Genomic DNA, 22,615 nt, shown 5'->3' with positions numbered 1-22,615 from the left:
ACCTCCTACCCCTTCAATATCCAGCCTCCACTCTCCCAGCTCTTGCCTGGGGTCCGTGGCTGGGCTGCGTGAGGCTGGGGGACATCACATAACCGAGCCCCTGCCATGCCTTTTAGGGGCTCAGGGTCTCACAGGGAGCTGGAATCGGGAGACGTGGAGAGGGAACACAACCACACAGGGTGATGGGAAACCAGGGACAACGTGGAGTCCAGACGCCAGCCAATACCGAAGCCTTGGCGTGGGTCCTGGGCCTGGGAAGGCTGCCCCCTGGACAGCTCTCCATCCAATCTGCCCCAAGTAAACAACTCATTTCCGCCCCCTGAAAAAGGTGTTCCTCCCTCTGGAGTTCAGACCTTCCCAGGGCAGACCCTATGGGGCATCCCAGGCCCCTCCTTCCCACATCCTCCCCCAGCCACCAGTCCCAGATACCCAGAGCAACAGCTTCATGGCACGGTGTCTCACCCTCCCGGCCACGAGCGGGGCGTTACTTACAGCTGGTTCACAGTGCACGGCGCAGCGCGGTCAGTCTGACCATTCACTGGCCAGTGCTCCGCGTCGCTCGGACCAGGGCTCTTGCTCCCCGTGCGGACTGCACCCCCGGGCCACGCGCCCTGCGCACCCCTCCGGCCCGCCCCCGCCTCTTGCTCTCAGAACAGACCCAGCTCCCCGGTGGGTGTGCGCTGGTGCGGGCGGGCCCGGGGCTTGGCGCCCGCCGGCAAGCGGGGGCGCAGGAGGCACACGCGCGCCCCCAGGTCGGTTCCCGCCGACACGCTTCGCGGGGAACTGAAGCCCCTGCGTGTACAGACAAAAAGCTGGGGTCGGAACCACGTCCCTCGGCACGCGCGGCTACCCTGACGCCAAGCCTGCGGGGACCCGGCACGACGCCCCAAAGAAGCCCCCGCGCGCCTCTACCGACCAGCCCCGGGCGCCGGCGGCACCGAGACGTGCCCGGCCCACCCGCACGCGGAGGCAGTGCGCATGTGCGCCGCGCCCCTCCTCCCGGCGGCTCCGCCCCCAGCTCCCAGGATGCACCGGGCGCGGCGTCGTGGCGCAGCGCCTTCAAACCGGCCAATCGGCGGCCCGCGCCGCGCCCGCCGCGCCGCGTTTAAACCCCGGGCCGGGGTGGGGCCGCCGGGGGCCGCCGTCGCTCGGGTGAGGGGCGCCGTGGGTCGGGCGGGGTCCTCTCGTGTTTTCGGTGGCGCTGCCGCGAGCGCGGGGACTTCCGTTGTGCTCGGCCGTGGAGTTCCGTCCGGAGCAGGGCCCCGGAGCTCCCGGCCCGGGGGCGCGCGGCCGGGCGTGCGAGGCAGAGGGTCCCTGCGGCACCTCCCGTGGCCTCCGGCCGCCATTCCCCTCCCCGCCTGCCGGCGGCCGCCCTCTCCCTGCGTCCGGGTCGGGGCTGCAGCGGCGCTCGCCGGCCTTCACGGGGTCCGGGGGGGGGGGTCCGGGGGCCTGGGCGCCGCCCCTGCTCACCGGCCGGCCCTGTCCTCCCCGCAGGGACTCCGACAGCCGTCGCCGTGGAAGGAGGACGCGCCGCCAGCCCGCCCGCCGGGAGAAGCGGAGATGGACGTCCCCGAGGAGAACGGTGCGTCCCCGCCGCTGCAGCGCCGTGGTCGGGGAGCTCGAGTGCCCGCATCTGCGAGAACTTAGTCCGGTGTTTGTTCGGCGCTCACCGGTGCCCCGCGCCGGCCAAAGTCACGTCCCCGCCCTAAGCGGTGTGCCTCCGTCCCGCCTCTTTGGTTTTCGGTTTTCTCCCTCGCGTTCCCCCCAGCTTCGGATTTCCCTCAAAGCGGGGGTTCTCTGCAGCCCGACCCGCCGGGGCGGAGAACACAGCCTGGCACCTGGCAGGCGCTCGGGACTGGCGTGACCGAATCTGATGTTTCCTCTTGGTGTTCATTGCTGGCTCCTGTCGGCTGAGGCTAGTGTAGAATCTCCGTGAGTTTCTGGTCTTGTTCTGTCCCGGTCTGGCTTGAGCATCGGGTGAGAAGACAGCCCCGGAGATGAGCGGAGGCCCAAACCCTCCTCTCTTTCCCCTAAGGCAAGTGGGCGTCCCTGCATCCTGTGCTCCTGGCAACATCCGTGTGAGGCCGGTGGACTGGGTATCCTGGACACTTCATCCTGCCAAGAGCGTCCTGGGGGCTTCGCCAGTTTCATCCCGTCTTCCTCCTGCCTAGAAACATAGTTGCCTTCCTCCTGTCTAGAAACATAGTTGCCGCTGCATCTCTTCCTCCTTCCCGTCCCTACCCTCACCTGCAGTACCAGTGCAGAGCACGCCCCCGGTCCCATGGGCTGCACTGGAGGACTTTGGCCCTTGTCCCAACCCTCCCTGACCCTCATAGCCTTACTTCGTGCCCGTCCGTGTGCTTGTGCTCACCACTGACTTGCAGGCACAACCTTCCACCTCTCTGGCTGGTTTATCCTCCTCTGTCGTCTTCTGAAGCTGATGTTTCCCAGGACATGGTCTGGGGTCTCTCTCGATCCCCCCGACCCCAGGGGCTCTCAGACGCTCACAGGTTTTAAACTCCATCCGCTTTGTAGCGGGGCCTCCGTTTTGTCTTGGACACAGTCTTTCCCCAGAGTCTGGGTTCCTGTATCCACCTGTCCTTGGCATCTTCCCCCGAATGGCTTGCACTCCGAGCCCAATGTGCTCGCCCTGTTCTTCGCCGGCTCTTTGTCCTCCTGTGGAAGCAAATGGCCCCTCTACTTATCAACCGAAGTTGTGAAGCGGCCACGTTCGTTCAGTCCCCCATTATTGCTGTCTCCACCTCCAGAATGCATTCGGATCTGCCTCTTTCCAGCCCCACCCGGATGCCATCACCCCGTGCCTCAGCCACACTAACTCACCTCCACCTCCGTGGGCATCTGAGATTTCAGCAGATTCCGCTTCCTTCCCTCCCCATACATTCAACACAGCAGCCAGGCTAACCTTTGAGAAACCTTTTAGACCATAACTCTTAGGCTTAAGCCTTCCATAGCTTCCTGTTGCACTCTGGCTAGAATAGAAGCTCCTTGCAGTGCCTTGCAAACCCTCCAGGATCTGACCCAACCTGTTTCTGCTTCCTGGAGCCTCTCCCTCAGCCCCTCAGCTGCCCCTCCGATGGCCAGCAGTGTCTTCGGTCTCTTTGCTCTTCCAGACCCGATCTGTGCAAGAGCAAACCAGTCTGTGTATACAGCCGGCCGACCGCCCCTCTCTTAGAGCAGGTGGAGCCCTGTGCCGCATCTTGCTCATGGTACGGGTTTATGGGGTGATCTTTGTATGTCAGCACGTGCACCGCTGCTGTTCTCTTTGGTCTGTGTGTAGGGGTCCGCCTTGGGGACGGGGACTGATGTCTCCCATCTGCTGTGGGTGCATGTTCGCTTGTGTCCTGTGTCTTGCTTTCTCAAATGCCGTTGCAGCAAACGGCGCCAGGACCGGCTGTGGGATGTCTGCCTGTAGGTCTCCTCGCTGGGCCGGAGGACACACGCATTTCTGATTTTGGTAGGTGCTGCCGGGTGACTAAGTGACGCCTCCCCCAGTGCTATGTGGACTGTCTTCATTCTCCACAGCCCTGTACCCGTTTTACCAAACTCTCTGGTTTTTTGACAACCTGACAGGTGAAAAGTGGAATCTCAGGGTTACTTTTGTTTTATTTTGTCAGTTATTTGATCTGGTGCTGTCACTTGCCAGGTCTTCCATTACATCGCTGCTTGTTTTCCTACAGTTTGTAGGCACCGTTCTTAAATGAGCCCTCTGAGATGGGAGCCGCAGATACGTTTTCCCCTGCTTATTGTTTCTTTAACCTTGCTCATGGGGATTTTGGCTATGCAGAGATTTAAATTGGTTTTTTTACGTATTGTACTATCAGTCTCCTCTGGTTTCCCGTTTGGTGTCATAGTTAGACCTCTTGTCTCCAGGGGACAATTTCCTCATGGTTTCTTGTTCCTTTTCTTTCCTTTTTTTTTTTTTTTTTTTATAAAGATGTACTTATTTATTTTGAGGGAGAGCATTAGTGCATGCGCGCGTGAGTGAGCGGGGAGAGGGACAGAAGGAGAGGGAGAGAGAGAATCTCAAGCCGATGCTACCTTGAGTGAGGAGCCCCACATGGGACTCAGGCTCACAACCCTGAGATTGTGACCTGAGCCAAAATCAAGAGTCAGTCGCTCAACCCACTGAGTCACCCAGGTGCCCCTTCTTTTTCCTTTTTTTTTTTTTAAAGATTTTATTTATTTATTTATTTGACAGAAAGATAGAGAGAGCACAAGTAGGCAGAGCAGCAGGCAAAGGGAGAGGGAGAAGCAGGCTCTCCACCGAGCAGGGAGCCGGATGCGGGGCTCGATCCCAGGACCCCAGGATCATGACCCGAGCCAAAGGCAGACACTTAACCGACTGAGCCACCCAGGTGCCCCTCTTTTTCCTTTTATATATATTTTCCCTAAGGGAAAATACCGTTTATTGAATACACCATTTCCCCCTTTAATTTGATGTGCTACTTTTATGTTATACTAAGTTTTCTTTTATCTGTCTTGCATGTGTTAGGTTTATTCCCAGGTATTTAGTGGGTTTTGCGGCTACTGTAATGAGGTCTTTTCTTCCAGCATATCTTCACACTGTTCTTTGTAGATATGATGCCATTGACTGCTGTGCAGTAATTTTGTCCTCAGGCACCTGCTTTTATCCTTTTGCTACTTGTAATAGTGTTCGCTTGTTTTTTCATGTCTGTGATTATAGCATCCGTGCGCTGCGATCCTGTTCTCTCCAGATTCTCTCCTTTGTCTGATTGCACTGGTTAGTGCGCCCAGCACGGTGTCCAGGCTTGTCGTGACGGCAGACATCGTGGCCGTGTGCCCGCCTTTCGTGGAATTGCCTCTTTAGATACCACTAACTCTCATGCCGGTTTGTGAGTTCATTTACATATAGGTGGTAGTCCTGGTGCTGTTTATCAGTATTTCCACTTTTTTTTTTCCTTCTTCCTTTCTACTTTTTTTTTTTCCCCTCCTGGGTACATGGTGGAATCGTACTTGTCTGCCCACTTGCAGCTGGATTCAGCTCAAGTGACTTGAAGGGTGGCCAGTGAAATGGGAATGCTGTGATATGTGTCACTTCTAGGTCTTTAAGAACTAGTATGAATTTGCTGTTTCCCCCCTTAGGACAAGGGCCAGGCTCCATCAGCCTGTGTTCTGCAGTGAGAAGGATGTGGAGCAGGACCCAAGCCTCAACATACGTAGAGTTTGAGTAAGAAATAGAGCACTTGATGCTTGGGGGTTGTTTGTTACTTTAGCATAAGTTAGCCTGTCCTGACTGATAGAGTACACTGGTTCCTGCCTTTAGAAGGAATGCTTCTGATCGTGTCCCATTAGACCTGACCTTGGCTTTTGGCTAGAGATAGATACTTCCTTATATGATCAAATGTGTCTCTAATGTATCTATTGCTTTTTATAAAGAGCTTTTAAAGTCAACAAGGTATGTTGCATTTTTTAATATGTCTTATTAGCATAGATGGACACAATATAGGGCTTTCTTTTATGATCTGGTAATATAACAATCATGTCACTAGATTGTGTAAAATTAAACCATCCTACAGTCCTCAAGTCCTGAAACAAACTTCACCTAGTCGGGATGTGTTCTTCTTTTAATGTGCTGCTGGGTTCTGGTACCCAGTATTCCTCTCTAGGGTTTTTTCTGAGTCTGGTCTGGTCTGTAACTTTCTTTATTGAGCTAACTAGAGTTTTGGGGAATGGTTATGCTTGCTTCTTAGAAGTAAGTTTAAAGGTTTCTTTTTTCTCTCCTGTGAAGCAGTCTAAATAACTTTGGAATGATGCATTCTTGAAAGACTTGACAGAATTATCCTGTGAAACTGTCTGGGACTTGTGCTCTTTCGAGGACAAGAGCTCTTGAGTAAATGAGTGCAGTTATTTTATGATAATTGAACTATGAAGATTTTTTTTTCTCTCTTCTGGAGTCAGTTTTAAAAATAAATCCACTTAAGTAATTTAAATACAAAAAATAGTGTTTTCTAGAAAATTATGCATTTCAGCCCAGTTCTTAGTTTTATATGCATGGAGTTGAGCAATCTAACTTAAGAATCTTTTAATTTCCTCTCTCTCTGGTCATTTCTCTTTATTGTGTTTGTGCATTTGTGCTTTCTACCTTTTCCTTGATTGGGTAATTAAGAATAATTGAAGTGACTAATTAGGACCTAATTATGATAATAGTGTACTTCAAATTTTTCTAATTTTAGTAAGCATGCTGCATTGTTTTTTAGGATCAAATAAGATGTGAATTGTGAAACTGCTGTATAGACTTTACAGTATAGAAATATCCACTCAGTGCAATTATTATTACCCCCAGTGTAATTACCCATTTTGATAATTATTTGTAAGTGGCCCTTAGGGCCCTTAGCCAGACATAAAGGAATTTGTGAGAGCATTAGACATTTTCTGGCTTGGAGGAGCTTACACTCTAGCTGGGGTCCCAGAAAGGTAAAGGGACATTACAGAACAGCAGGGCAGCACAGCGACAGGTGTTAGGGCAGGGAGGCCCTAGGGACGCATGGGGTGTGGGATCTAGGGGAAGGGTGCAGTTGCTCCAGGAAAGAGATCCGCTAACCTGGAGCCCGAGGTTTGTTAGAGAGAGTGGAGGTTTGCTAGAGGGGGTTGAGCTTCTAGGCGAGCTGGTTTCGGAGCTATGGCGAAAGTGCGGATGGGGGTACAGGTGCAGCAGTTTCATCTGGGTTCAGGGTGTGCTGTAAGAAGAGCCGGTCATCAGCAAATACATGTGGAGTCCGGAGGGTGCACTGGAATAATACTGAATTTGTTTTTGAAGGAAGAGTAGGTGTTGATGTAGTTTGTAAGCAAGGAATTCAGTTCTGGGGGACCTGAAGCAGGTGATCTTTTGAAAATTGTCTATACCCGAATATGACTTCTCTAGCCTTGAAAAACTGGTTGAATGACTTGGTGAATGCATTTTAGATTATATCTTAAAGATGCGGACTGGGATTTTTGGGTCAGCTTAGCAAACCCAGGATTGCCAATGCTATTTTATTTTATTATTGGGTTTTTTTATGCTATTTTAAAAAGAAAACAAAACGTTGGAGCATCTAGAGCTCTCTGTTAAGATGACAGGAAGGTACACTTTGGGGAGTGAAATTTTGTTGTTTTTATAGCTGCAGAGCCTGGTAATAGTTTCTCTTTGTTGGCCCCAACCTTCAAATAATGCTGGACTTTCCCCCCCAGACATTCTCCTCTTGGCTGATGAAAAATTTGACTTCGATCTTTCATTGTCTTCTTCAAGGTAAATTATGAGTTTTCTTCCCTTTCCTTGGGTTTAACGTCATTCATTAAAGTCTTTCATTTAAATGCCATTGTTGTTAATAATCCTTTTATTTAAAACAGTGCAAATGAAGATGATGAGGTCTTCTTTGGACCCGTTGGGCATAAGGAAAGATGCGTTGCTGCCAGCTTGGAATTAAACCATCACATTCCTGAGGAACCTCCCTTGTCAGCCTCAGAAAGTCACTTCACCTGGAGTCCTCTCACTGGGGAAAAATTTGTGGAAGTGTATAAAGAAGCCCACTTACTCGCCTTACAGATAGAAAGCAAGAGCAAAAGCAAGGCAGCCCAAGATGTCACAGCTGAAGACCTCTGGAGCCAGGGCGTGGAAAGATTTATACAGGAATCAAAATTAAAAATAAGCCTATTTGAGAAAGAAAATGAAATGAAGAAAAGCCCCAAGTCACTTAAGAGGGAGACCTATTATCTGTCAGACAGCCCCTTGCGGGGCACACCACTCCTGGGAACCCAGACCCCCTCTGGAGTGGCCCTCCCAAGGGCTCCCGCCCAGACGCAGGGACCACCATGTTCATCCCGCTCTTCTCTGCCAGCGGAACCAAGTACTGCTCACCCTCCACACCAGTCAGGGACTCAGAGAAAGGTCATCAGCAAATTGGTGCAGCCCCGGGCGTTTTCTGCAAGAGGAAAGAACATTCCTGTGGCCACGGAGCAGGTAGACACACGCACATCCCAGAACATCTGTCTGGAGAGCTAGGTGCTCCCTTGCGTTTTAGCCCTTTGGTTTATGACCCTAAAGGAAACCGTGACAGGGAGAAGCTTGGAAACATAGCTGTGCTGAGGGCTCAGGAGCATAGGAACGAGGCCCCAGGTGGCTCAGTTGGTTAAGCATCTGCCTTTGGCTCAGGTCATGATCTTGGGGTCCTGGGGTTAAGCCCTACATCGGGGCTCCCCGCTCAGTGGGGAGCCAGCTTCTCCCTCTGCCTGTTCTGCTGGTTCTTCCTGCTGCTCCCCGTGCTTGGGCTCTCTCTCTCTGACAAATAAATAAATAAAATCTTAGGGGAAAAAAAAAAGAAGGAAGTATAGACACAAAGTCCATGAAGAGCAGGGACAGCCTGGAGAGCTAAGTTTGGGGTGGATATGGACAGGGGCGGAACTACCTTCCTCTTGTGATGACTTAAAAACACCTCGTCCTGAATGCCTTTTGAAATTTGTCCTTTTGCTTTGTTACAACACTAGATTTTCTACTTATTAGGGATTACATGTATATTAACAAGCAACTTCCAAAAATTCCCCTCCTGGAACAGCCAGTAGCTATCTTCCTTAGCTGTGAATTTGTTCAGATCGTTTTCCTCCCAGGAACTATGCAGATAAGCTGTCCTGGGAAGTGGCAGTTGACAGCCAGGTCTTTGGGATACGGCTAGCCAACTCTAGTGCACTGGGGCTCCTGGAGATTTGCGGGGCAGGGCGCTCCGGTCGGGGAAGGTGGCTGGCTGCTTCCAGGCTTTGCTGACATTGTGTCTACTCAGGGGAGGAAGCTCCTGCTTTGAGGGGAGGCAGCAGTTAGAGCCTGCTGTGTGCCATTTCTCAGCTTCGCTGCTAACCTGGGCCCCAGGCCTCTGCTCTCTGAGCCAGTTGCAGAGGAATGGTACTGTACGGTTGTAAGCAGGTCTGGGTCAGTGCAAACCACCCAGCAAGGGCCTAGGAGCTCCTTTTCCCTCTATAAGGACATCTCGCGAGCTGCATGACTTCCTGCCCTCAGAACCCAGGGCTGATCCGAGCTCAGATCTTGTCGGCCACACTGAAGCCTAGACAGGGGTAATGATCGCTGTAGCTTCCTCTAAATAGCCAGCCTGTTCCTTTAGTCATTTTCCTGGAGACCATTGGGATGTAAATTTCTAAAAGTGATGTGCCTAGAAGGAGTGCCGGGGTCTTATGGGGAGTATGTGGACCGCGGTAGGGATTACAGGTGGACTCAGGCAATAAGGAAATGCAATATTAGAAAATAGTATGACATGAATGATCCTTGAGAACATGCTTAGGGAAGGCAGCCAGACACAAAAGTTCACATATCGTATGCTCCCATTTCCAGGAAGGGACCATGATAGGCGAATTGTAGAGAGGGGAGTAGTTAGTGGCTGTCTAGGCGGGGAGGTTGACGGGAGTGGAAGGTGACTGCTGATGGCTAGCACTTTCCTTCAGGAACAACAAGAATGTCTTGGGTTGATGCCGGTTGTACAACATTGTGAATTTGCTAAAAACCCCTGACACGTACACTTTGAAATGGTGAATTTTATGTTTCGTGAGCTATATCTCAGTTTTAAAATGCTGTAAAGGAAAAAGAAAGTTATTGTTCTAATGCTGTGCTTACTTTATGATCTGCTGCTGCTTCTTCGTAGCTGGCCTTGTTAGAAGGGGTTATCGACATAAGCCGGGGTTCGTTCCCTAAATGCCCCTGGATCTAAATATTATCTGACATTTATTCTTTGTTTGACTATGCTGCCCGGAGAAAAATGGCTTCCAGTACTCTGCCCGGAAGATTCATTACAACTGAGCAGCATCTCTGCTAGAAGGAATGACGTTTTAATCAGTGATTCCTTTCTAGACAGCATTTTAAAAGTTTTGTTACTAGAACCAATTTCCTCGTCATCCTTAGCTAAGAATCCTGATTGAGGAAAAGCTTTAGAGGATCTCTCTCCTTGCTAATGGTCTTAGTATTCTCCCCCTCTGTTGTTAATGAGGAAGCAAAAGCCATCATCATTTTCGTCCATGGTGACTGGGTGCAGGAAGCGGGCTGCCGTGTTCACTTCTGTCTGCTGATGAGTGGAGGGACGTGTGCAGCCCGGGAAGATGGGCGGCGCCCGCCGTTGCTCTACACCGAAGCCTTGCTACTTCTGTACGTTGTTAAAGACCAGACAGTTTTCACATTTCATCTTACAATTTTCAGCCTATGAAAAGGATAGCAGCCAGTCCTTCCCAGTTGAAAATCCTCACTGAAGAGGAACCCCGCAGGGACGCGGCCCCTGACAAGTCCAGTGTGGCCCGCGAGCCCGCCAGCCTACCGGCTGGGGGAAACCACTCCATCCAAGGCAAGCGATCGCTTCCTGTTCCGAACAAGGTGGGTCCGGCAGGGCAGCGGGCGGGTGTGGCCCGGGAGCAAAGCGATCTCGGGGGCAGCGCGCTAGATGTGCTGTGTGTCTTTGAAATCAAGTTGGGGGAGGTTGGAAATGGGATCGGTGCGAGGCTACTTGACGGAAGCTAGAGCGCACGGCCTGGCGTGTGGTGGGGGCTCCGTGGACGGGACTCGGCATCTCCGAGCACCCGTGTGTCTGTGCGGCTCCCTGCTTCCCTCAGAGACGCAACAGGTTGTCAGTGCTTGGCTCTGTCCCTCATGGGCACAGACACAGGTGCCCACAGCCCTGCCGGTTCTTTCCTGGCCTTGTGGTTAAACGGAGCTGTGCGTCAGAACCACTTGTTAAAATTGCCAGAAGCTGGGCCCTACAGCTCGGACTCTGCGGGTGGGGGTTGGAGCCCAGAAATCGGCCTTTCAGCAAGGTCCCATGTGTCTTGCGTGTGTCTTGGAAAACTACGCTTGAGCCCTGCGGCCTGGCCTTTCCCTTTAAATTCAAGGTGATCATTACTCAATTATTTAAAAACCCTAGATTTGCAAAGAAAGGTATAGATCATGGGTATAGATCTTGAACTCTTTGATGACTCTGGGTTTTTTGTTTTGTTCTTAACATGTTGCTGCAGTTGGGGCTGAAGAAAACCCTGTTGAAACCACCTGGCTGTGCTGGCGGGCTCTCAAGAAAGTCTTCCTCCGGGTCTGTTCCAGCGGCGATTTCCAGCGTGGGTGCTTCAGCAGCTGGCAGAGGTGCGGCCGGAGGGGAGCTCGGTGCCCAGACCCACCCCTGCCTAGCCAGGCCCAGCCCTGAGGGCAATGTCCCTCTCAGACCGTTTGGCTCCGCAGAAGGTTGTGGAGGGTTTGCTGCGGTGTGGGGTGGGGGCCATTGTGTCAGGGTCCCTGCCCTTGTGGCGCTCCCTTCCTCCGAGGAGAGCGCTGGGGTTAGTTTAGGGTGCCCTCCCCCCACACCGCCACAGCTGCCCTGTGCTCCAGGGGCCTGCGAACGTGCAAGGACGCAGAGACCGGCCCCTGGACATGTAACCAGACACAGGTGTTAAAAATAGGACTGTTCCAGACCACTTAGTGACCCTAGTCAACTCAGCGTTTATTTAAATCCCCACAGCGGAAGCAACGAAAGGCAGCTGCCTTGTGGTCTCCGCGAGCCGAGGGCGCCATCTCGCGGTGAAGGGGAGAAGCCCTGGTGTGCTGGGGTTCGGTGAGGAGCGGGCCTCAGGTCCCTTCCAGACCTACCCGCTAGTCCTGTGCTATTTGCTGTCTAGACGTGTGTGGATTTTCTTCACAAAATGGGACAAGCGTCCTCTCTGGAATCGGACTGATGTGATTTGGAGTCCTGCCTGCCCGGTGGTGGGGAGGAGAACTGAACTCGTTTCTGTAGCTGGACAGACGGCAGGACGGTGCCTCCCCTGCAGCATTGTCCGGGCTTTAGAGGGAGTGCGTGACGGGCCCACCCCGACTCCGGAGTGGAGTGTGGCCGTGACCGGGGAAAGGGATCCCTGCCCCAGTGAGGGGCCATGCAGTCTGTGTGGCCGGGGCTGCAGGGCTACGGCACTGCTCTCACTAGGGGTTGCTGCAGTCCTGCCTCTTGTAAAGGCTGCGAGACGGCTGCTGTGTGGGGGTGGGTGTGGGTGTGGTGTGGTGTGGTGTGGGGGGTGGGTGGGTGTGGTGTGGGGTGTGTGTGGTATGGTGTGTGGTGTGGTGTGCACAGACGGGGCTGGTGAGGTCCGCGGGGACAGAGTGCGCTGAGGAGCACTGCGAAGCCGGTGCGCACCCTGCGACACGGGCTGCGACCTCAGCCCTCCTCTTGGGCTTTCTGCAGGAGTCTTCCCAGATGGCGTCTGCGGGGGGCGTACTGGCACCTGAGTGCTTGCCCGGGTTTATCTTCTTTCTGTTTTAAATGGTGCCCTGGGATTGCTGTGACCCAACCGCCCTGGGATTTGAAGGGACCAAGCAGCTAGGACAGCGCCTTCTCTCCCTGTCCCCTCGCAACCTCCCTGACCAGAGGGGTGGGGCGTGCGACAACCCCGTCCACTTCTGGCCCCTCAGCCAGGGCAGAGGTCTGCTGTCGACAACAGCAGGGAAGACGGGAAAGCTGGAACTCACGAATACTTACATGCGTCTTGGTAATGTGTCTGGAGTTTGTACCTTAGGACACACTCAGCTAAGCCAGGAGCAGCCAGACTTGTCCTGTGTGTGGGGACATTACCTGACGTGCATGTGGGATGTTGCTCATAGGTCCTGTGTTTGATCGTGAGGAAATCATCGTGATAGAAATAAATAACCTTCTTCATTCGAAAACTATAAGTGCTAAGTAACTTAGTAATTTAAAAATAGTGGACACTTAAGTGGTAACCAGATTTTGCGTCCCCTCTTGCAGCTAGATCCAGCAAGCCTGCAAGGATTTCCACGGGCGCTTCCCCGCCTCTGCCACCCAACAGCCATCCGGGCAGGATGGGCCCTGCTGTGCCGCGGCAGCCTCTGCGGGCCAGCCCTGCGGGTGCCTCCAGCAGGCAGAGCAGGTGCGCCGCGGCCGCTGAGGCACTGGTAGAGCCGGCCAAGGCGCCCCCTGAAGCGGCTCTCGCCCAAGCCTCGTCACCAGGACAGGGAGGCCCTGGGCCGAACTCCGGCCCCACCTGGTCACAGCCCTCTCCCCTGACTGCAGTGGGGAGTGCAAGAAGGCGTGACTCCTACCTACTCTGTGGGACGCGGGCCATGCCCACCCCTACAAGTCAATTTAAGATCCCCAGGTTTGCTACTGGTAAGGAGTTTTTCCTCTGTTTTTAAAATATTGAACAGATTCTATATAAGGTTTTTTTTAGCTTTCTCTCTCTCTCTTTTTTTTTTTTTAAGATTTTATTTATTTGAGAGAGAAAAAGAGAGAGCATGAGATGGGGGAGAGTCAGAGGGAAAAGTAGACTCCCCGCTGAGCCGGGAGCCTGATGTGGGACTTGATCCAAGACTCCAGGATCATGACCCGGGCCTCGCAGGTGCCGGCTTTTCTTACAGCACTTCAATGTGTCGCTCTAGCATCTTCTAGCTTGCGCCCTTTCAGAGGAGAACTCCGCAGCATTCTGGTCTCACAGTCACTCCCCTCTGCCCCATCGCTGCTCCTGTGCTGCTCTCAGAAATTCCTCTCTCTCCTTCTTTTTCAGCATGTCGGTTATTAGCAGTTCTGAGGCGGCTTTCTTTGGGTTCGTTCTTCTTGGGGATTGTGAGCTGCTTTGATCCGTGGGTTGATATTTGTGTTAATTCTGGGGGAAAAAACTTGGCCGTTGTTTCTTCAGATTCTTTTTTCTTGCTTCCCTTCATTTCCTGGGACTTTGATCACAAGTATTACAGGCCTCTCGGTGTGCTCTTGTCGGTCACGGAGGCCCTGGGTTTCCCCACCTTTTCTTGTGTTTCAGTTTGGGCGTTTCAAGGTGACATCTTCGCGTTTACATCTTTCTTTCCAGTTAATTTTTCATTTCTGATACGGTAGTTTTCCCATCTTTGTCCTAACAGTGTTGGTTTAAATCCTTGAGCATATTTATAATGGTTGTTTTAAGCTGTTTCTTTGATGCCGTCTTCCCTGTCATGCTGGGATCCATTTCTACCACTAAGTGTTTTTCTGGTGATGGTCACATTTTCCTGCTTCTTCACATGTTTAATGATTGTTGATCATCTCTTAGATGGTTAAGTTCAGGATTTTTGATATCTGGGTTTTGTTGTCCTGCTTTAAGGAGCTGAATCTTACCCTGAAAGGCATTTAAATTGTGGGTCAGCTTGATCCTTTTCTGGATTCTTTTTAAGTTTTGATGGGGCAGGTCTTGAAGCCGTTACCCTGGGGACCAGGCAGCCCTGCTACGAACACTTGCCTGTCTGAGTCCCTGCTGAACGTGATATATGCTCCTGAGGTCTCCGCTCTGGCCGGATCGGCGTGGCGGTCCCGCAGCCCCCTACGAGCGGTGACAGTTGTTCCCACTGGCCATCTTCACCATGGCCTATTGGAGTCTCGTGCTGTTATACATGTGCTGCTGTTCCCTGTGCAGCTGGCCTGGGCTCCCTCCCCATTTCTAGAGCTTTTCCTCTGTAGCTCCCACCTGTCTAGGTCCACCCCCCAAATTCCCGCTCCCCTCCGCATCCTATGATCAGTACGACCGGGGGGGCTGCTGTGGCCTCCCCCACCTGCACCGGCATGGTGTCGGGCAGATAGTAGGTGGATGTTCAGTGGCGGTACATTCATCTAAGAAATGTGTTAATGTGAACGTTGGACAGCACAGACTCAAGGGAGGTGGTAGTTGTAGCCTCTCCCTCGTGAATGTGCTTTCCAGGCAGATGTTCGAAGTTTCCAGCACCGCCGGCCCGCACAGGTGGCCTTTATGGCCCAGAAGCCTCCTTTGGAGGCCTGGGGCCTCCTTTGACTTGTTTTACTGTAATTAGCTCCTCTTCTTCATGCTCCCAGCCTCGAAGGTGGGGCCGGTGAGGAGGAGCAAGGAGGCTCTCCGGGAGTTACGCGTGCCACGCCCATCTCTTCCCCATTGCCTGGGCCTCAGTCCTGGGACTGTGCTCACCTGCCAGGGAAGCAGAGACAGGTTGTCCTTTTGCCTCGCTGACGGTTCTTACTAAGAAGAGGAGAGTGGCTGTTGAACGAACTAGCGGCTTCAGCCAAGTTAGCGGGCGAGGTGAGAGGTGAGAGCCGAGGGGCAGCAGGGGCCGGCTCCCCAGCACCTCAGGACTGACGAATGGATCGGAGTAATTCAGTGCAGGGGCCTCCACGGGCCTTTAGGCCTTCTACAGAGCCCTCCCCTGAGGGACAAGGAGGCCCTCGTGGTCAAGAATGGAAGCTGGGGGGCTCCTGGGTGGCTCAGTGGTTAAAACTTCTGCCTTCAGCTCAGGTCATGATCCCAGGGTCCTAGGATCGAGCCCTGCATCGGGCTCTCTGCTCAGCAGGGAACCTACTTCTGCTTCTCTCTTTGCCTGCCTCTCTGCCTGCTTGTGATCTCTGTCAAATAAATGAAGAAAATCTTAAAAAAAAAAAAAAAAAAAGAAAGAAAAGAAAAGAATGGAAACTGGGAGAGTTGGGTGGAAGCCTTGCCAGGATGTGAACTAGAGACTGGGGCGGGGGTTGCTGGGAGATTGGGGGAGCCTGCGGCAGTGTGGGGAGGGGCCGCCGCACACCACCCAGGGCCCGCCTCCCACATCCAGGGACCGCATGAGAAAGCGCAGGCCTGGCGCTGGCCCACGGGCCAGTCTGGATGTGTTGAGTTGGAGATGCCGCAGGGCTCCTGTGGCCTGGGCTGAGCAGGCGGGTGAACGCATGAGTTTGGATCCTGCGGGAGAAACCGCACCTAGAGATAAAGTGTAAAGTGCAGCCGAGGGCCCAGTGTGTTTGCGAAAATGGGTTTTTCAGGGTGACCGTATCCAGCAGAGCTTGCTTCCTTTCCTGCCAGATGCCCATAGCCGTGGCCCTCCAACGGCCTTTGTCTGCTGGCCTCGCCAAGCTGCGAGGCCACAGGAATAGTACCGGTCCCAGTGCCCATCACCTGTTGCCCTCTCCTGCCCGTTCTGGGCCCTTAACAGCGCCTCCAGCTACTCTGGAGTGTGGTTGTCCTTTCCTCACCGTGTCAGGGATAGGGCTGTCTCACGAGCATTTCATCATCCGCCCTGGGGCAGGCTGTTCCCACAAAGTCCGGGCTGGCGAGGCTGCGAGGAGCCACCACCCTGCTCAGAACACCCCGCTCTGTGACCGTGTGGCAGCATGCTCCCTCTGGCTGCGTGCACTGGGGGTCGTGATGCCAGCTGTCATGGTCGAGGGGACTTGGGTACCCTAGGAACAGGGCCCTGCCCCAGAGCGTTCAGTGTTTGAGGAGAGTTGCTCTTGGTGAAGAGCCCTGGATGGGGGGGTTGTCCCTCACCCCATGTGTGACAGATTGTACACGCTTCCTCTCCTGGCCCAGGTGAGCCCCCAGACAGCACGACACCGAGGTCCTGTCGAGCACAGAGGCCGCAGTCCTGCACATCGGTGGGGAGGTGAGTCGGTGCATCCTTTGAGTTTATATCACTCCGAGAAGGAGCCTGCTCAGCTCTGAGCGTTCTCAAGCAGGTGTGTGGTGACCCCACAGCCCAGCCCCACGTGGCCTGATCCCCAGTCGGTCTGTCACATCTGCTTCGTGACCGTCGCAGGCTTGCCGACAGTGCTATAACGAGCTGACTCTCAGGCCTGACCTCCTGGCAGAAACATCCACCCCTACAGGTGTGAAAGGGGGCTCTCGTTTGTGCCACGGGCAGAGACCGGAGCAGTGTCGTTAGTCTGGCTGGGGGTTTTGAATCCTGGCTGCTCGGTCTCTGGTCCGCGAGCTAATGCGAGTTCCTGGACATCCCTGACCGTTTCCTCAGCGGTGCGCTGGGGACGGCGCACACTCAGCACGGCAGACAGTCAGAACGCGCACGCGCACAAACGCACACATGCCTGAGGCCCAGGCCAGGACTGTCCTTCCCCTGCCACCCTTTACTGCCACCTGCTGGGGTTCGAGGGCCCTCTGTGACAGCCTGGCCCCGGCCCGGCTGCCTGGGCACTCCGTCCCAGCTCTGCTCCCTGCGCGCATCTACTGGGAGAGGAGGCGGACGTGAGGACGCTCCCCCAGGGGAGCAGCGTTTCCAGGCCCCGCGTGCAGCACGGGGGCGCTGCTTTGCACACGGCTGGGCTGGGCGGGGCAGGGGTAAGGGGTTAAGCCAAGTGGTGGCTCAGACACCAGAGCCGGGGCCCTGATGCTGGCTCTGCCACAGACTGGCCTTGGCCTTTCATTTATTTGAGTGTGAACTTTGGAGGTGCCTCATGGGTGGACGGATGCTCCCCCTCACAGGGTTAGCCGTGCTGCAGGTCTTTGCCTTCGCACCCACGGCCAGACAGCCACGGCCTGCCTCATGTACCCCGTCCCTCAGTCCACTACCTGTGCAACAGGACAGTAGTTCCTGCCTCCCTGGGTTACAATGAAGATCATATTTGTTTGCATTTTCATCTGTTCTTACTGGAGTTCAGCAGTAAGGGGAGTAAGGCAGTGGTTCCAGAACTTTGCAGGGAGTGGCTGCTTGACTGAGCCCTGCCTCTCCTGCCAGTGCCCTGGAGTGATTCAGTTTTCCAGTTAACATTGATTAAGGTTTGTTTTCAGACTCTTTCCGAAGCACGTAAAGATTGTCCCTGACGGATGGTATATCCCCCTATCCCCCGCAGCCCTCCTTGGGCCGCATGTTGGTAGGACAGCTTCGACTGTTTACTTGAAAGTAGCAGCGGGCTCCACACAGATGGGCGGAGTCACTGGCCATCAAAGCCACATGGATCGCCCAGGTTGGAAGGAGGATGTGCGAGACATGTGCAGCTGCCCTGATGTACTCATGGGGGCTCACACGTGATTGGGGGGCCCGTCCCCCGGGAATGAGTGGACACGCTCATGAGCCCAGGCCAGGCCCCACTGTGGGTCTGCCTTTCCTTCTGGAAACACCTACCCCATCAGGTGACTTCCAGATGTCTCTGACCCTTCCACGCAGTGCGTGTGCACGACCCCGCCTGGAGGGTGCCCCGTCATGTCTGGTCAGAACCTGCGGGCAGGGCGGAGCGGCCACTGATGGAGGAACCAGAAGCCCACACCAGGGCCTCCCGGGGGGGCTGGGGCAGCCCTTCCTGCCCAGAGCAGAACTCCAGCAGGCTTCATGGGCTTCAGTCTTTTATCCTTCGTGTTGAAATCCTGGGGTTTTTACCGCATTAGCATATTGGCTGAATGGATAGATCTTTTTTAGTCACATCTGCTGAAGACTCCAGTTTCGTTTTTCCAGGGTGGTTGTCCATAGCACTCCCGCTAGACGCTCGTCCGTGGCGGCCCCACAGAGACTTGGAAGCTGTACAAGGACCCCCTTGAGTAGGAAGCACACGTCAGCCCTGCCCACACCTGCCAGCCGTCGGCTCTCTGGCCTTCCAGTGATGACCCCTAAAACCGTGCCCAGAGCTCTGGCTTCACCTCTGTGCGTGTCCGCTCGGCGGCTTTCTTCTGAGCCCCGGAAAAAGTCTTCAGTGAGGTAAGAGGTAAAGGCTGCAGTAAGTTCGTCTCGGACTCTCAGGACCCAAGGTGATTCTTCCACTAGAAAGTCTGCCTAGTCTGGCGGGTGAGTCACTTGTCAGGAACCAGCCGGGCCGAGGCTCATCATGTCTGATCAGCTGCAGCCGCGGGGGCCTGTCAGTGGCCCTCTGAAGCGAGGGAGGGCACCTGCTTGTTCCACTGTCATGTCCCCACCCAGCGTCCTGTCCCGGTTGGGCTGCTGGGCTGGGCAAGGAGGGAGAGCATCTGTCCTGATCGCCCGTCACTGTGGGCCTCGGCCTCTCACTGGGAGGAGCCCTGTGGACAGAGGGCTCTGTAAGGTGCGCCCACATCCAGAGCTCTGGTCTGGTGTGGTCTTTGCAACTGGGTCCCCGGGAGAGTCCCACAGTCTAGCTGCTAGGGTGTTGGTCACGGGTGACCACACCCAGATTTCCTGAGAAACAAACTGAATTTTCTAGACTATCTGTCCTACCTGCCTCTCCCCCCTTCCTCTGCTCTTTCCCCACCACTTTGCTCCTGCCGTGATGCCCCCGACCCCCAACATGGCAAATAGGCTGTCCTGGCCGTCCTCTGCCTAGAATGCACCGCCGTCCACAGTTGAAGTCCATGTTGAAGGGCCAACCTCAGAAAGCCTCAGCTCCCCACCCGGTCACTCTTCCATTTTCCTGCTTGATCGTCTTCAGAACGTCTCTCTCCTTGCTGCTGAACGTGGAGTACGTACTTGTCTAGTTACCAGATTCCCCAGGAAAGGGGAGTGAAATAGGCCCGTGGGGACAGCAGGCCAGCAAACAGTTAGAGCCAGAGGACCTCAGACTTTTATTTTTATGCACGAAGAGGCTTAAGGCTGGAAGGAGCCTCGCGCATGGTCGGAGCTGCCGTGGACGGCACACGACACGTAACACACCTCCTCCAAAGCTGGACTCCTCGCCCACAGGCCAACACATCCCCAGACCCCCTCCTAAGATTTCTGTTTCTCTGTCTGGCAGAGCTGCACCAAGGCAGAGGAACAGCAGTGAGGCCACCTCTGGGTGCAAGGACTCGTCACCTGAGGGGCCTTTGTCCCCTCCGTCGGCCGTGCCACAGGCACTTCACTTTTCTCCAGAGGAGAGGGACTTGAGTTTTGCAAAAAGCGTCAGCACGGAAGCAGCCCTGGGTGCGGCCCAGCCCCCTGGAGACACAGCCGCCAGTGAGGTACCTGTGTCACCCCGGGTGACCCGGCAGACTTAGCACAACGGTCCCCAGAGGCACTCTCCAGGACTTGATCCGTCATCCCCGGGACCTCCGGTGCCAGCCATGCCAGAGAGAGGGAGTGTGCACCTCCAGCCTCTAGCGGGGACCGAAGCCACACCCTGCCCCCCACAGCCCCGTGTCGGATGGGAGAGGGCCAGGCTCCAAGCATGGGAAGCAGGGCAGCAACAGGGGGTTCGGAGGGAGCTCCGGTGTGGGCTGTTGGCTGGGGTGGCGGATGGGGGTGGGGTTGTGTGGGGGGCAGCCAGAGAGGAGAGAACTCAGCAGGTGCCCACACAGCCACTCCAACCCCTAAAGGCCCCTCCTTCCCTGGGTCTCCTATGTTTTCTCAGAATGGTTGACAGAAAGTTCCTGGTGTTCTCGTTTAGGCTCTTCTCGTGGATCTCAGACTGGACCAGCTGGCCATCACCCCACAAGCTGAAAGCACAGCCCGCCTCGAGGTCCCTCTCATTGACTTTTGCAATAGTCCGGAGGTGCATGTGGCTCTGGGATCTGAGCGTGGACCGCTGATCGACCTGCTGCTCAACACTCCAGACATGGACAGGAACACTGCGTCCAAGGCCCCCCAGGAGGTGGGACAGGTGAGGAGCCGCCTCGGGTTCTGTGGCCATGTTGCCTCGGGTAGTCTCTGTTCTGGGTCTGTTCCTTGTCCTACGGTGCTTCACAGTGACCCTTGAGAGTGGCCCGGGAGATTTCTAAAGTGACATGGCTCAGGGCACACCCCCCCTGGGGCACCAGGTCCTGCTATAGGATCCTGCCTGGGAAGCCCAGGCTCTCAGAGGGCGGGGGTCACATCATGGCCCCACAGGGCCTCACCACCACCACCACCCCCCACCCCGTGCCTACTCTGTGACGAGGGAACTCCGAGTCCTTCCGTGTGGCATTTTCCCCTTCCAGCTCCTCTGTCCGCGGGCCTGAGCCAGGCTGTCCGGGCAGTTGGCGGCCCCGCGCTGCGGCAGAGAGGCCTCAGGGGAGCCGATGGGCTTCCAGGGGCAGTGTGGCCGCACCGCTCACCGCCTGTCGCTTCTTGCAGCTGATCGACTTGGCTTCTCCTCTGATCCAGCTGAGCCCTGCGGCTGACAAGGAAAACTTGGATTCTCCACTTCTCAAGTTCTGAGAAGAACACAGTCCTTTGCTCGTTTCACTCTTTCTAAAAGAACCTTCAGTCCTAAGGTGGTTTTCAACCCTTAGCAATAAATCTTAGGAGAAGTTGTACTGAGGGGAAAAGCCAACCTTTGGTAAGGGTTCTGTGCCTGGAGTGGTTGCTGTGGGCCGGGGTGGGGGTGTTTGTGGCTCCCAGGTCACCTGCTGCCCAGCGTCTCCTGCACGTGTTGCCCGAGTGCCGGGCTGAGACGCGGAGGTGCAGTTGCTCCGGTTGAAGAATTCTGTTTTGGATGTAAAATAGCACATAACTATTTTTAAAATTAAGTTTGTATGAAAGTTAAATATTCTAGACTTAAATTGTAAAATAAATGAAAATTATTAAAACACACCTTGGTTTTTAAGGTTGTCTGGATTTTCAAACATGCATAACTATTTTTATTACTATCAGATTAGGTATGCAAACTTTCTTTTCTTTTCTTTTCTTTTTTTTTTTTTTTAAAGATTTTATTTATTTACTTGTCTCCCTGCACAAGCAGGGGGAGCTACAGGCAGAGGGAGAAGCAGGTTCCCGCTAGCAGAGATCCCTTGGTGGGACTCAGTCCCAGGACTCCAAGATCATGATCTGAGCCCAAAGCAGAGGCTTAACCAACTGAGCCACCCAGGCGCCCCTAGGTTATCCAAACTTTAGTTGTTTCAAGTGATTTTCAAAATTGAGTATGAATAAAAATTGGTTTAAATGCAGACCCAGGCTCATGGCCCAGGTCTGGGGCAGGCCTAGTAATCTGCACTTCCAGCCCACACTCAGGACACAGCTGGAGAAGAGGTTGCTCTGGGGAGTGAGGGGGCCAGGCTGAGGGAGAGGTGTGGGAGCTGAGGTCCAGCCCATGTGGGCACGGGGGTGAGGAGGACCCCTCCATTTGCTCAAAGCAGGAGCCGATCTGGTAGAGGGAGCTGAGGGCCACTGGAAGGTTTCTTCCCCGACTGAAGCCATCCTCATCTAAATCTTTTTAAAAACTAGCTGGCTTGGAAGCCAATGATCTGTATAGATACCTCATTTTTTGAGAAAATTTCACAGCCTGAGTGCAGTGGCCTCTCAGCAGACCAGAGTCACGGGGCCTGCTGTTTGGGCTCCCGTCTGGTATTTCCTGCCCAACACCAGGGAGCCTCGGTCTACAGAGCGCGGAGGGGGACAAGCCGGGGGCCGTGCTTTGAGCTTTCTCTGGTTAACGTTTCAAATGGAGAGGGGACTCCCGGGCTGCCCAGAAAAGGCCCACGTGTCTCCTGGACAGCACCGCACTTGTGGAGGAGCTTTCCATCCAGAGGCAGGAATGCTTGCACGTGTGAGCGCTTACCTGGAGTTGTCTGCGTTAGCTCAGACTCTGGAAGCTGGGTGCCCTGCTCTAGGTACGCTCCCTGGCCAGGGGGACAGAGAAGCGACCAGAATCACGGCAGCCTTCTCCTCCCTCGGCTCTGTTCCTGTGGGCAACAAGCATGCTAGGCTCCCATATTCATGCAGGGTGTCCTCTGATGTGGCCCCTCAGCTCACAGGGGAAAACCCAAAGCCTGGAACTCATCCTTCACATGTTACTTATGTCTTATTTATCTAGTTTTAAGCAGTCTTCACACTGAACTTGGGGCTGCAACTCATGAACCCGAGACCAAGAATCGCAAGCTCTTCTTAAGAGGACAGGCGCCCTATGTATTGATGGAGACTACTACAGGCAGGCTGCATTGCTCCCAGTGACACAGAAGCGAGCAAAGCTCATGCCTCCCCCTCACCTGCAGCTTT

The 22,615-nt window shown here is 54.5% G+C and overlaps 1 protein-coding gene across 2 annotated transcripts; it reads left to right on the top strand.

Annotated features, from left to right (window-relative positions):
• The first annotated feature begins 1,029 nt into the window (after positions 1-1,029).
• GTSE1 (G2 and S-phase expressed 1) lies at positions 1,030-21,214 on the top strand. 2 transcript variants are annotated; one of them, XM_082739624.1, is made up of 12 exons: positions 1,030-1,152; positions 1,495-1,582; positions 7,210-7,267; positions 7,369-7,978; positions 10,211-10,381; positions 11,017-11,137; positions 12,783-13,163; positions 16,342-16,414; positions 18,215-18,454; positions 19,461-19,665; positions 20,091-20,303; positions 20,756-21,214. In XM_082739624.1, exons 2-12 carry the CDS (start codon positions 1,561-1,563, stop codon positions 20,837-20,839), a joined length of 2,178 nt encoding a protein of 725 aa, XP_082595750.1. In that variant the 5' UTR covers positions 1,030-1,152; positions 1,495-1,560; the 3' UTR covers positions 20,840-21,214. The 2 variants fall into 2 exon arrangements, with proteins under 2 accessions (XP_082595750.1, XP_082595751.1); XM_082739625.1 differs by having other exon boundaries at positions 1,134-1,152; positions 1,495-1,932.
• The last annotated feature ends 1,401 nt before the right edge of the window (positions 21,215-22,615 follow it).

Source organism: Mustela nivalis (assembly GCF_964662115.1).
Source record: "Mustela nivalis genome assembly, chromosome: 7".
NCBI classification, from domain to species: domain Eukaryota; kingdom Metazoa; phylum Chordata; class Mammalia; order Carnivora; family Mustelidae; genus Mustela; species Mustela nivalis.
Note: the sequence above shows the minus strand (reverse complement) of the source record. Positions and strands in the feature narration are given on the sequence as shown.

Excerpts from the sequence above, each read along its gene's own strand:
- GTSE1 (XM_082739624.1), top strand. The coding sequence starts at position 1,561 with ATGGACGTCCCCGAGGAGAACG. Across the intron at positions 1,583-7,209 it reads GGACGTCCCCGAGGAGAACG|ACATTCTCCTCTTGGCTGAT; the intron begins GTGCGTCCCCGC and ends TTTCCCCCCCAG. Across the intron at positions 20,304-20,755 it reads CCCCCCAGGAGGTGGGACAG|CTGATCGACTTGGCTTCTCC; the intron begins GTGAGGAGCCGC and ends CGCTTCTTGCAG.